General features: G+C 42.0%; 1 protein-coding gene across 1 annotated transcript; it reads right to left on the bottom strand.

Annotated features, from left to right (window-relative positions):
- Positions 1–1,585: 1,585 nt before the first annotated feature.
- Positions 1,586–11,827, bottom strand: LOC114042550 (interleukin-36 beta-like). Its single transcript, XM_027861237.1, has 4 exons — positions 11,682–11,827; positions 11,125–11,235; positions 9,056–9,192; positions 1,586–1,700 (listed from the first exon to the last, which is right to left on the bottom strand). The coding sequence occupies exons 1-4, from the start codon at positions 11,758–11,760 to the stop codon at positions 1,671–1,673; spliced, it is 357 nt and encodes a 118-aa protein (XP_027717038.1). The 5' UTR covers positions 11,761–11,827; the 3' UTR covers positions 1,586–1,670.
- Between the last annotated feature and the right edge of the window lie 2,010 nt (positions 11,828–13,837).

The following is a 13,837-nucleotide window of genomic DNA, read 5'->3' as shown; positions in this document are numbered from 1 at the left end:
GTGACCCTGGGAAAGTGCCTTGGAGGCAGCTAGGTGGCTCAGTGGATAGAGTGCTGAGCCTGGAATCAGGAAAGGCTGAGTTTAAATCTGGCCTCAGACACTCACTAGCTAAGTGACCCTGAGCAAGTCACTTCACCTTATTTGCCTTAATTCACTGGAGAAAAAAATGGAAAACCACTCCAGTTATCTGTGCCAAGAAAACCCCATACAGATTCATAAAGAGTCACACACAACTGAAAAACAACATTTATAGCAGCAAAATCATTTTGCACAAGGAACTAAATATCTCTTATACACCTACCCATCCCTTCATTCATACCCATGGCTTCACAGAGATGACAGATGGTGAATAATAGTTCTTACATCCAGGTAACAACATGCACTGAGATCTACCCAGACATGCTCTTGGCTCAGGGCTAATGATCCCTCTGATTATACCACTTAGATAGAAATGCTGATGTGAACTGGGTGCCTCTCCAATACCTTTGTCATCAGAGTATGCACAGTCTTTCATGATCTATTGAATCCTGTTGCAAATCACTGATAACTCAGGAAGGCAGTGAAGCGCTGGGGTGGAGGGGGGGAATTAGGAGTCAGCAGGTCTAGATTCTCATCCTGGCTCCTTCACAACCAACTGTGTGAGCTAAGGGGTGACACAACATCTCTGTATCTTCATCTCCAAAGTGAGGGGTGGGGTCCCTCCCAGTTCTCCCTTTCTGTGAGTCTGAACAGCAATCACCCCACCTATTTCCTATGAGACACTGCCAGCTTTAATTCAGCCCTAGGATGATAGAACCCTGGATTTAGAGCTAGAAGGGACCTGGGATGCCACTGAGATCAATGCTCTCATTTTACAGGTGAGGAGACTGAAGCCTGGGGAGGTTGAGTGACTTGGCCACAATTACACAGGTAATAAATGGCACAGTTAGATTTTGAACCCAGGTCCTCTAAATCCCAATTCAATGTCTTTATCAACTATACTATGAAAATTCTTCATGATCCTTGGTTCTAATGCATTAGGTCTGAGAAACAGCCACAAAACTTCTGTGCCTAGGACAGGTCTGGTCTGGAAAGCATCCTCCTCAGAGCAATTCCAGAAGACAAACATTCCCAAGTTCCATCTGGCCAAGGCCCCTATATCTCCTGTCAGCTTCCCCCTGTCATTAGAAACTGCTCAAATAGGGGGCTGTTCCCTTGGGGAACGTGAGGGGAAATGGCTGGATGGCTGGATGGGAAAATGGCAGGAGTTGAGATACTAAAAGTCTCAGTCACCCAGGACCTCTATATCAATAACTGCAGTGGTTGACATAGAGGTTAATTGAACTCAGTGGTACTAAATCTAAGCCCCTAGAAGTCAGGAACACATGCTAGTTAGGTTTCCTGTCATCCAACACTGGCTCAGGATTCATATCTATGAAAGTATTTTGGAACATGTGATACACTGGGCAAGCAGGACAGTCTTTTGTTGAACTGAGGCTACTTGGTCCAGGCCAGGCTCAATCCCTGGGGTCTAAATAGAAAGCTGTATTGTCTTTGCCCACATATTTGGTCATTGTGTTGAGTTTCCTCTTCTCCAATAAACTGCAGATGAACCAACTAGGACAGGCAACTGACTCAAAGGTGGAAATGTTGCCACTTACATTTTGGTAAAATGCAAAAGGCTTCTCTGCTTAGTGATATAATGCCACTATGTCGCTCTCCTGAAAAGCAAGAAGAAAAAGCTCATCAGAAGGAGTTATCAAATTTCAGAATTTGAGAACAGGAAGGGATCTCAATCACCATCCAGTCCAAGCCCTACACAAAAGATGTCCCCCTTATAATATATATCTCAGTGGTTATCCAACCTCTACTTGAAAACCTCCAAAGACCAGCAATCCATCTCCTCTTGAGGCTGTCCATCCACTCTGAGACAGATCTCATTCTTGGGATGGGTTTGCTAATATTAAGCCCAAATCTGCCTCTGCAGTTTCTACTGCTTGATCCCAGTTCTGCCCACAGAGGCCAAATGGAATGTCAAGTCCCTCTCCCACAAGATAGCCCTTCAACTACTTGAAGATAGATATTGTGTACAAGAATGATTGAAATATTCTCTGCTTGGTCCCATGAGGCAGAACCAGGAAGAAAGTGTGACTATTACAGCAAAGATTCAGGATTAACATAAGGCAAAACAACCTAATGATTAAAGCTATCCAAAGTGGAATAGCTACTTTGAAATTCAATGACAGGAAGGAAGGAAGAAAAAAAGGATAAGAGGGAGGGACAAAAGGAGGGACAGACCAAGGGAGAGGAGAGAAACATAGAAGAAGAAAGAAAAATGCACTTTTTATCTTTTTTTTATTTTAGACAAATACTAAAACAAATATATAAGGAGAAAAGAAAAAGAAACATAAACTTAAATGTTAAACTTAAATATAAAAGAATAAAAGAAAAAACGCATCATATGCACAGCAGAACATAGGAGAGGATTCAGAATATATAGCAATAAATTTGCATTTCAAGACACTCTATCTATTAAATACTGTGCATTACATTGAAAGCTTCCCATCCTTTCTTTGCTTCCTTGTAAGTTTTCTTTTGTACTCTGCTGTACACTTGTCTACTTTGTTCTTTTTTCCCCTTTCCTCCCACCTCCCCCCCACCCAGGCTGCAATTAATCATGGATACATACATACATACATACATACATATATATATACACACACACACACATATATATACATACATATACATACACATATATATAATCATGTATCCACGATTAATTGATATATACATACACATATACATATATACACATACATACATATATCACACATACATGTAAAATATATACTTTTGCTAATAGATTCTACTCCTAATCTTGTTGTTTGTGCATATCTCTTTTTTCCTATCTCTCCTAACTCCTCTACTTTACTTCTTCCCCATACCTAGCCCTCCTATTACTTAATCTACCCCACCCTCTAGCAACCCCTCCTTTATCCTCCCATTTCCATAAATCTAAACAACCTTTAATAAGCCCCTTTAACCTATTGCTTTTCTTCTACCCACTAATTGCCCTCCTATTATTTAACCTACCCCTCCTTGAAAATGGATTTGTAAGGGTTATCACATGCCAGACAGTGCAAAGCTTTGGAGTTACAAATATCAGCAAGTGAGGCAGTCCCTGCCCTAAAGGAGCTTACTTTCCAATGGGGGAAGACAACATACAAAACAAAGCTAGAAAGTATATGGAGGGTAGGTGAGGTTTGCAAATGGCCCAGACATGGCATGATGGCCTGGTTTTGAGCAAGATAAGGCAAAAGCTCATTTATCACAACCCAAGAGCTTTCACTGGAAACTAAATGACTATTTCTTGGTCATACTCATACATATACACATATATCTATATGTTTATTATAGCTATATATGCATATATATATATTTATTTAATTTTCTGTGTTCTCTCCAGAGGAATGTTCGTTCGATCAAGGTGGGGACTGTATCATTAATTTTTCTTATTTTCCCAGTGCCCAGTACAGTGCTTGGTACATTCTAGGTATTTACTGATTAAGTGCAAGGGATGGATACTCTATAAATTATGATCAGCCCAGATCTCTCAGTCTTATACAATCTACTAGAATCAGAAATAGCTCTACCACAGCCTCAGTACCCCCATTTCCTTTTCTCTATCCCTTTTCCTCCTTGAAAAACTCATCTCTATTCTTCCTATTGCATTTCCCCCAGGTCAATCCACCTCTGCTCTTTGAATCTCTCTATATCAGTTTGCCTCTGAAGCTAGTGGTTCATGAGCTGGGCTCCCTCCTTTCTTCTACCCTGCCCACAATGGGGAAGAATGAGGAATATGTTATAGTGGCAAAGCCCAGTGCCTTAACAGTTACACAACTATAAGTTCATACTATCATCAAGGGCAGAAGGCACAGAGGAGCACTGGGGGAAGCCTTCCCTCCTACCTTCATCCCAGGATATGTCTCCAAGTTCACTAAAGTCATATTTGGGGCTTCTCGTTACATGTCAAACCTTCTCAGTGTCTGTATTTACAGGTTCCTTTCCTCAGAGAGTCATCATGGCATAATAGAGAGAGGGTTGGCCTTGCAGTCAGGAAAACCTGAGCTCAAATCCCACCTGACTCTTGATGTCTTTGTCACCCTGGGCAAGCGATCTAACTTCTTAGGGTCCCATAACAACTCTATGTTGAGAGTGCAACCCCTCAAAGACCAGAGTATAGGATGAGGTCATCTGGAACGAATTCACAAACTCAAGTAATCTTTAAGTCAAGTTGGCAAAAGTTTATTGTTAATGCTTTTCAGTGGGCAAGGATTCTTAAGGAACCTGCAACCTAACAAGAATGACGCCAAAGCTTATATGGCAAAAGTAGTAGATTATGTGCCAAGTATGCTAATTAGGTGATAACATACAACTACATCATTCACTACTAGAAACCCGGGAGGGGGTCTTAAGGGGTGTATTTTTGGTCTGTTGTGTCTGTGACTAGACAGCTTCAGGAGTTGACGTCTATAACTTGACCCCTGGACTGTACACAATAACTGTGGGAATCAGTACATGATAGTTCTATTGATACAAAAGAGTACAAGGGAAATTCTACAGAGTTCAGCTTGTTCTTTTAACAGGCAGAGATAGTGTGCCTCACTGGGCCCACTCATGAGTCTTTGCCAGAGATAGGGTCTTTGGGATGTAGGAAAACTGCCAAGGATAGTATTTCTGGGGCCAGGGAGAAATTGAGGTCCAAGAACAAATACCCAAGCACCCCATCATCTCTAAGACTATGAAGTGGTGAGAAGGTCTCAACCTACATGAATAGAGGGAGTTTAAATCTAAAGGTTCTCAATACCAAAGAAATCACACTTCTAATCTCTATCCCTATTTCCTCAGAAAAGGCTTGCACTAGAGACGGAATCAATTAGGATAGCAAAAATAACTCAGATTTCTATAGTGCTTTAACCTTTACAAAGCACTTTACATACACTAACTGACTTAATATTCACAAGGACCCTTTGAGATAGGTGCCCATTTTACAGATGAAGAAAAATGAGGCTGAGAGGCTAAAGGAATTATTGGTATAAGGCAGGATGATAATCTAGGTTTTTCTGATTCCACATCCAGCTACTCTGTGAGGCTAAAGAAGTCACCTCTTAGATGAAAGGGAACAGAAAAAGAAGGCTACAGATGCCCCCCTAAAAATTCACCTATTTTGTGCTTTTCCTAACCTCAACTCCCCAAACTTACTGAAGACAGATTTTGGACTTCTTATTACTTACTAATCAGTCTCAGTCCCTTCATTTATAATCATCTTTCCTCAGAGAGGCTATATTGCAGGGCAGATGGAGAGCTGGCCTTGGAATCAGAAAGACCTGAGTTCAAATTCCACCTCTGACACATCCCACAACAGTACTGCCACATACTGGCACTGATACCATGGAAACAGACCCATACTAGAGGGTGAATGAGCTCAGAGTTGGCTGGTTGGTGATAAAACTGCCAGATACCCATAGAGTATTCTTTAACTTTTCAAAGCACATTTAGAGTATTTCATTAGAACCTTCTACCATTCCTATGAGGTTAGCAGATCTAGTTACCAGTCTTCATTGGACCAATGAGAAAATCAAAGCTGAAGAAGGTTGAGCTTGCTAGGATCAGAGACCTACAACTGAAAGGTTCCTAAGAGGTCACCTAGTCCAACGCTATCATTTTACAGATGAGGAAACTGAGGCTCACTGAGAGGAAATGATTGGCCCAAGGTCACACAGCAGTAAATGTCAGAGGTGGGATTTGAACCCAAGTTCTCTGTCTTTAGAAGATGTGTTGTTTCCCCTCTCCCCCACTCTACCACACTTGCTGAAGGTCATAGAACCTAGGAATGACCAAATCCTTCCCTCCCAAATGGACTCCCTCAACTCTTGCTATCACCCATCAAATTCCTGAGGCCTACTTTCTGGGAGAGTTTGGGTTGTGGACTGGACTTTTGATTTCACTGGAACAGGGAACTCCTGGGGATAAATCATTTTCTGTCTACATAGATCAGCAACTATTCTGCCATGTTTAGTCTTAGAGCTCTTGACTGTTTGCCCAAGATCACATCATCAGCACCCATCAGAGAAAGACTTGTGGGAGATTCAGGTGAGTTAAAATTTGCCCTTTCTTTGTTCTTTTTTTTTTTTTGGCTGAGGGAAATCAGGGTTAGATGACTTGCCCAGGGTCACACAGTTAGTTAAGTGTCAAATGTATGAGACCAGATTTGAACTCAGGTCCTTCTGACTCCAAGGCTAGAGCTCTATCCACTGCACCACCTAGCTGCCCCTTCCTTTCTTTATTCTTTATGATCTTTGGTGCTAAAGCTTTAGGTCTGAGAAACAGCTGCAAAACTTCAGCCCCTGGGACAAGTCTGGTCTGGAAAGCATCCTCCTCAAAGCAATTCCAGAAGACAAATATTCCTAAATGCCACCTGGCCAAGGCCGCCATGTCTGCTGTCAGCCTTCACTCCATCACTAGGAACTACTCTGCTGAGTGGCTGCTCCCTTGGGGAATGTGAGGGAAAATGGCTGGATGAGGAGTTCAGTAGTTGAGATACTAAAAGCAACAGTCACCCAGGACCTCTGTATCAATGACTGCAATGGCTGACATACAGGTTTATTAAACTCAGTGGTATTAAATATAAGCCCCTAGAAGGCAGGAACATATCTTGTTATATTTCCTATCTCCCAATACAGGCACAAGATTAATATCCACAAAAGTGTTTTGAAATATATGATACACTTTGCAGGCTTTTGTTGAACTGAGGCTACGTGTCCCAAAATTACCACTAATACAACATGAAACCTGTATTATAATACTTCGTATCCTTGGTCAGGAAGACGGGTTTCCTTTCAAAAACATTAGTAGTTAATAACCAGTCAGGATAGGCTGCTGACTCAATACTAAAAAGGTCATCGAAGTCATGTCGATGCACGTAAAATACAAAAGACCTCTCTGCTTTCGGGGCATGATATAATTCCATTATGTCCCTCTCCTGAAAAGCAAGAAGAAAAAGCCCATCAGAAGAGGTTATAGAATTTCAGAATTTGAGAACTGGAAAGGATCTCAATGGCCATCCAGTCCAACCCGTACACAAAAGATGTCCCCACTATAATCTATATCTCAGTGGCTATCCAACCACTGCTCGAAAACTTCCAAAGACTGGCAATCTATCTCCTCTTGAGGTGATCCATCCCACTCTGAGACAACTCTAACTGTTGGGATGGATTTGCTGATATTAAACCCAAATTTGCCTTTTTGCAAGTTCTACTGTTTGATCCCAGTTCTGCCCACCAAGGCCAAATGGAATGTCAAGTCCCTCTTTCACGAGATAGCGCTTCAACTACTTGAAGACATATAATGTCCCCCTCCAACACCCCAAAGTCTTTTCTCCAGGCTGAGCATGCCAGGGTCCATCAAGCAATCCTCAGATGACAAGGAATCAAGACCCTCTACCGTCTTGGTTGCCCTCCTCTGGCAACTCTCCATTTTATCAATGACCTTTTTAAGCTGTGTTGCCCAAAATTGAATACTATAGTCCAGATGAAGAGGGACAAGAGCAGAGTACAACTGGACTGTCATCCAATTCTTCCTGAAAAGCATCCCTTTTAAATGCAGCGAAAGGTTGCATTAGTTTTTTGTTTGTTTTTTTGTTTATTTGTTTTGCTGCTGCTTCTCCTGAGAATTTTAATCAAATTAATCCTACCATAGGCACCTGAATTCTGTTAAACTTGGATCAGGAAGACCTGAATTCAAATCCTACCTCAGATAATTGCTAACTAGGGGACACTAGGCAAGTCACTTAGCCTCTAGATGCCTCAATTTCCACATCTGTACAATGGGGATGATAATAGCACCTTCTTCACAGGATTGTTGTCAGGATCAAATGAGATAACATTCATAAAATGCTTTGCAAACCTTAGAGTAGTATATAAATGGTAGCTATTATTAGCCATCACCATTGCCTTTCAAAGGGAATGTCAGTTGACTGCCCTATTGTTGAACTCATATCTAGGACTTCCCAGACCATAACTTCCTTTTGTTAGCCACCGCTCCCTTATGTGTGGCATCTTCCCCATTAGCAGGTAAACTCCTTAAAGGTAGGGACTTTTCTATTTACATTCTCAGTGCTGAGAACAGTGTTAGCTCATAACAAATACTCAATGTTTTTCATTCATTCAGTTCTGAGCACTACACTTCAGTAAGTAATTTAAAAGTGCAGAGTATCCAGAGAAGGGAGACCAGGATGATGAAAGATGTTAAGATCATGCCACATAAGAATGAGATGAAGGAACTAGTGATATTTAGCTTGAAGCAGAACAGCTCTATGAAGGACATGACGTTTTTTCAAGTGTCAGATGGTATTTCATATAGACAAAGGATTGAAATATTCTCTGCTTGGTCCCACAGAGCAGAACTAGGAAGAAAGTGTGAATATAGCAGCAAAGATTCAGGATTAATAGAAGGCAAAACAACCTAATGATTAAAGCTCTCTAAAGTGGAATCAGCTACTTTGAAAGGCAATGATAAGAAGGAAGAAAGGAAGGAAGGAAGGAAGGAAGGAAGGAAGGAAGGAAGGAAGGAAGGTAGGAAGGAAGGAAGGAGGGAAGGAAAGAAGGAAGGAAGGAAGGGAGAAAGAGAGAAAAGAAGAAAAGAAAATGCATTTATTAAAGGTTTATTATATATTAGATACTACAAAGCATTGAGGTTATAAATATCAGCAAGGCAGTCCCTGCCCTCAAGGATTTTACATTCAAATGAGGGAATATAACATGTGTAACAAAGCTAGAAAGCATACAGAGGGTAGGTGTGGTTTGGAAATGGCCAAGACATGCCTTGATGATCTGGTTTTGAGCAAGATAAGTTAAAAGCTCATTTCTCACAACCCAAGAGCTTTCATTGCAATCTGGATGACCATGATTTGGTGATCACTTTCTAGGAGACCATAATTCAAGTATTGCTTGGGCAAGGTGACCTCTGAAATCCTTTCCCATTCTGAAATTCTATGAGATGCTATGAAACTCACCTTCAGCTTCAGTGTGGGCTTCCCTCCACTCTCTTCACAGCAAAGACACAGTTTATAGTTTTCTATTCCCAGGTAAGTAGCATCGGCTTCACCTTTTTGAAGAGACTCATCTCGGCATGGTGTGGCCGTCAAGGCGACTGAGAATACAAGAATCAGTGACCATACAGAGTGAAAAAAATGTGAGGATCAAGAATTCATTTTTGACAAAGAGGGTGTTGGAGGAGGGCACCATCCATCTAAAGAAAAGAGCAAGGGAATGCCATAGTCGTACTTGAGCTTTAGGGATATTGAGTTGGAAGTACTTAGGGAAGAGAAGGGAAGTGCCTAGGTCTATGGGAATCTTCCACTCATTCCAGGATGAAGAGGTCATCTGCTCAATGGCCTAGTCCCCATATTGATTCAATTTTTCCTTTGGACTTTGGAATCCCTGATAGAAATTTGAATTTGAACACAGTCCTCCCAGGAAGCATCCCAGGGGGAGAGACTTCTGACCTCACAAAAGAGCAGTCTCTCACACTGTTGCTTCAGCCATGCCTGCAATTTGCTTCATCTGATTTCCCTTCAGTTAACACCCTAACTAGGCAGGCTTGGCAGTCTCCTGAAACATAGTCTTGTGATGCTGGTATGGTACACATGATGGAAATAGGACTTCTGATTAGCTGAAAAACTTCTGATAGAGAGGCAGAGAAACAAAGAAGGGGAATGAGAGAGAAAGGATTGATTTTTGACAAACAGAAGATGCCCAGGAGGAGCTAACACTCCAACGTGTCTTCATTGATTCCCAGAACCTGCACTCCCAAAGGCTACAAAGAACAGACCTCTAGGGTGAGATTGTTCCTTGCTTGGTGGAGCTGAGATTTCCCCTCCCTTCCAAATTCCAGACCCACCTGACTCATATGTATTCTTCTGCCCAAACTAATTGGTATAACTTCCCTAATTACCATCTTGTTGTTTGCTTTGGTAGTTATATTTGTTCATTACTCATGATCATTTTTGATGTAATTAGCATTTTGTGGAATGGGATATAAACTGGCTTAGAAGAGGTTGACTGTTATCCTCTTGTTCTAGGGCAAACCTACTTACTCCCAGAGTGACTAGCAAAAGTGGCTTTTACCCTAAACACCAAGAAAGCATTGTACTTCTAGAAGGCAAATATCTGATGTGCAATAGATAGATATAATTCTGGCTCACTTCACTTCCCTCCCCTTCCCTCTTGAAGATTAGAGAGCAAAGGAGTAATCACCCAATCACAGCCATTCCCCAACTTGCCACAAAGGCAAAAGTAGCATTATTCCTAGGAAATGTGGAGTGGGGCATTCCACATCCCAGACCCATCTACAGGTCCACTCTCCATACTCCCTGAGGCCTTGGAGTCCAGTTCAACTTGCTACTATAAACTTATAGACTTGGACCTAAAAAAGACTGATGGGTCATCAAATTCAACCCCCTCATTTTACAGATGAGGAAAATGAGGTTCAGAGAGCCTCACTTGTGCCTAATGACTGCCCAAGGCAACAAAACTAGTAAGTGTCTGAGGTAGGAGTCTAACACAGGTCTGCCTAATGCCAAGTTCATTGCTCTATCCACTGTGCCACCCTAGTTTGCCTGTAAAAGAATGGAGGAAGCTCCCCACCTCTTTCCTGGATATGAGCAATGGTGTTCCATTCTGTTCCTTTCCCTTCATTACCACCTTCTCCCAGACCCATTATTACCATAATTCCTTGGCATTAGAATCCTCTCAGGTTAGATTGCAAAAAATCTATCAACCCGAATTTCCCCTCTCTCCTCCATCCTCCCTCAGCATTATTCTACTGCTCTTTTGTCTCTGTCTTCATGGAACAGCCCAGTTTAACTCTAAAAAAGGCCAGGCTGCCTCTTCCCTTACCATCTTTCACTGCCTGGTATAGGATTGTTCCTTCCCTCACCATTTATGGCTAATAACTGCCCAACTCATCCCTGGAATTTTAGAGTTACAGGCATCTGTCCTGAAGGACACTGTAAACAGAGGGTCACTCAAAGCATGAGACTGCCTCAGAGAAAGATAAAGTAGAGTCAGGTTTCCTACTCACTTCTCTTCCCTGGTCTGGCATGAGGAACTGCCACAAGGGTCTTCCCGTGAAGGATAAAGTCTTGTCCAGCAGAGTCATGAATTCCCTTGACGTAAGGCAAATCTTTGTCTTCTAAATGAAAATGGTGACAAAGCAAATGTCATTGGCTGGTGAAGACTGAAGCTGATTTAATGGTTTGGTTTCTAGAAAATTGCCAATTCTCTGTCAGCACGTGGAGAAGGATGGGCTGATGTTGATGGAATACAGCCCCAACAGAGTCCACACACTGCCACTTTCTCTCTATATATATATCCCTATTGAGATTACCAAAGAGCTGTGATCGTGAAGGAGGAAACTGCAGAATTTCAGAAATGGAAGGGAACTCCGAGTCCATCTAACCAACCCACTCCCAAACACTGAGAATGTCCAGCAAACATCCATTCTTTTTTTTTCAAGAGAACCTTTAATGCAGAGGACCCTACCACATCAGGAGACAGCCAAGTTCTGCTTTGGGACAGCTCATTGTTGGAAGGTTTTTCCTGACACTGAGTCTAAATTTACCTCTTTGTAAACTGTACCTTTTACTCTTCTTGTTGTCTTCGTGGGTCTAATCTCTCTCCCCAGGGTTGGCTTCATATACTTAAAGACAGTGATCATCTCCCCACTGAGTCTTCTTTTCTCCAAGCTAAACCTCCCCAGTCTCTGTAAACCATCCTCATGTGGCATGGACTTGAGGCCTGTCCCTCATCAAGCCGCCCTTATCTGGCTGCCTCCAGCTTCTCAACATCCTCCCTCATGCCTCAAAAGGAATACAACCTTCCAGGCAGGAGAACAGAGTCATAATTGCCTCCTTATTCCTGGAAGCTGTGATTGATTCTCTCAAAGCATCCCCATATCCTATCAGGAGTATGTATGTGGGTGGGTGTGAGTATGGGTGTGAGTGGGAGTATGGGTGTGAGTGGGTGTTTGCCTGTCATAATCTCACTGCTGTCAATATCAAGACACTGAATTGGGCCTCCCTTCTCTGAGTACTCTCCAGTTTATTGAGGTCCTTACTGAATGGAAACCCCAGGTCTTTTTCAGGCAAACTGATAGCTATCGAAATCCTAATTCTGGTTAAGTTAATTTTTTTAAACTAAATGTAGGACTTTGAATTTATTCCTATTGTCTTTAATATTATTAGCATGAGACCAATGTTCTAGCCTGTCAGGATCTATTTGAAACCTGATTTTATACTTCTGGATATTGACTATCCCCTTGGCTCTGTTATCACCTGTAAGCTTGAGAAGCATCCCATCTGTCACTGATAAACATGTTAAGCAGACCAGAGTCAAGAACAGATTCCTGGGGCACTCCATTAGAGAGCTCCTTCCAAGTCCACTCTTTTTCTTTTGATTAGTTGTTTAATCATATTCTGACTCTTCATGACCCAATTTGGGGTTTTCTTGGCAAAGATACTAGAGTGGTTTGCCATGTCCTTTTCCAACTCATTTTACAGATGAGGAAATTGAGGTAAACAGGGTTAAGTGACTTGCCCAGGGTCACAGACTAGTAAATATCTGAGACTGGATTTGAACTCAGGTCTTCCTGACTCCACGTCTGGCTCTCCATCCACCTAACCATTAATGCATCCCCTTTTGAGTCCAACCATCCAACCAATCTTGAATCTCTCTAGATTCCAAATGTCCTATACTCTAGGCAGCAGCTCTCTCTGTTTTCCCACAGGAACAGCATGAGATCCTTAATTGCTTTGCCAAAATCAGCTGAATTCTATCTGTGGCATCTCTCTAATCTTCCAGTTCAGTTACTCCACCAAACAAGTAAACAAATTTGGAATCACATGACTTGTTTTCATTAAAGCCATGCTAACAATCTGCAATCACCACTTCTTTCTCCAGCTGTTCATCAAGCATTGCTTGAATGGCTCTTTCTACAATTTTGTAGAAATCCAAGACCAGTTCACTGGCCTATAGTTGGCAGAGCAGATCCTATTCTTTTCCCTTTTGAGGAAAATTAGAATGCTTGCCTTTCTTTGCACCATGGCCATTCTCCAGGATCTTTCAGATGTCACTGTCTGTGCTTTCCCCACATCTGCCAAGAGGCAGCTCCCTCGGACCAAGGAACTTGAACTCAAGAATAGCTCTCTTAATATCTCTTTGCTTATCTTGGCTATTCACTCCCATGTAACCATTTTGTTCTGGTTTTTTTTTTCTAATCCAAAGGTCATTCTCCTTCTAGAGAAAATAAACAAAATGGGAGATGAGCAGCTAGGTCTCTTATCTGTTATCATTCTATCTGCAGTGAGCCTCCCCTGCCCTGGTTGACTAGTTCCCCTCAATATGGCTTTCCCTTGTTTGTCCGTTTTTAATCCTTGTGGCCCTCCTAGAATCAAAGAGGGAGGAAGTCATCTGCCCCTGCCTGTCCCCTCACCCAGAGTGATAATCAGAGATTGAGGAAAGTCTGGAGGCTGGGAAGATAAAGATGTGTATTCTTTGGGACAGATTCTGCTGGGTTGGGGATATTCTATACATTCCTTAAAGGATCCATTCAACATAAGAATATTTTCCAAAGCCAAATAGACCTAGATTATATGCCAAGGGGCTATCCCATAAAGAAGGCCATCATCAATAAAAAGGTAAAACAAACCAACCCTAAAATGATATCCAAAAATGGAATACAAAAGAAAAAAACACAAATGTCCAAAGAGATGGCACAGACGTACACCAGAGGGGAG

This window comes from Vombatus ursinus, unplaced genomic scaffold, assembly GCF_900497805.2.
Source record: "Vombatus ursinus unplaced genomic scaffold, bare-nosed wombat genome assembly UNPS02014599.1, whole genome shotgun sequence".
NCBI lineage: Eukaryota > Metazoa > Chordata > Mammalia > Diprotodontia > Vombatidae > Vombatus > Vombatus ursinus.
This window is presented reverse-complemented; position numbering and strand designations above follow the sequence as displayed.

Bases quoted from the DNA above. Each gene is read 5' to 3' on its own strand.
- LOC114042550 (XM_027861237.1), bottom strand. From the start codon at position 11,760: ATGATCACTGTCTTTAAGTATATGAAGCCAACCCTGGGGAGAGAGATT. The intron at 11,236-11,681 runs GTACAGTTTACA...ATTTTCATTTAG, and splicing joins GACAACAAGAAGAGTAAAAG to AAGACAAAGATTTGCCTTAC. The intron at 9,193-11,124 runs GTGAGTAGGAAA...TTGTATTCTCAG, and splicing joins TGCCAGACCAGGGAAGAGAA to TCGCCTTGACGGCCACACCA.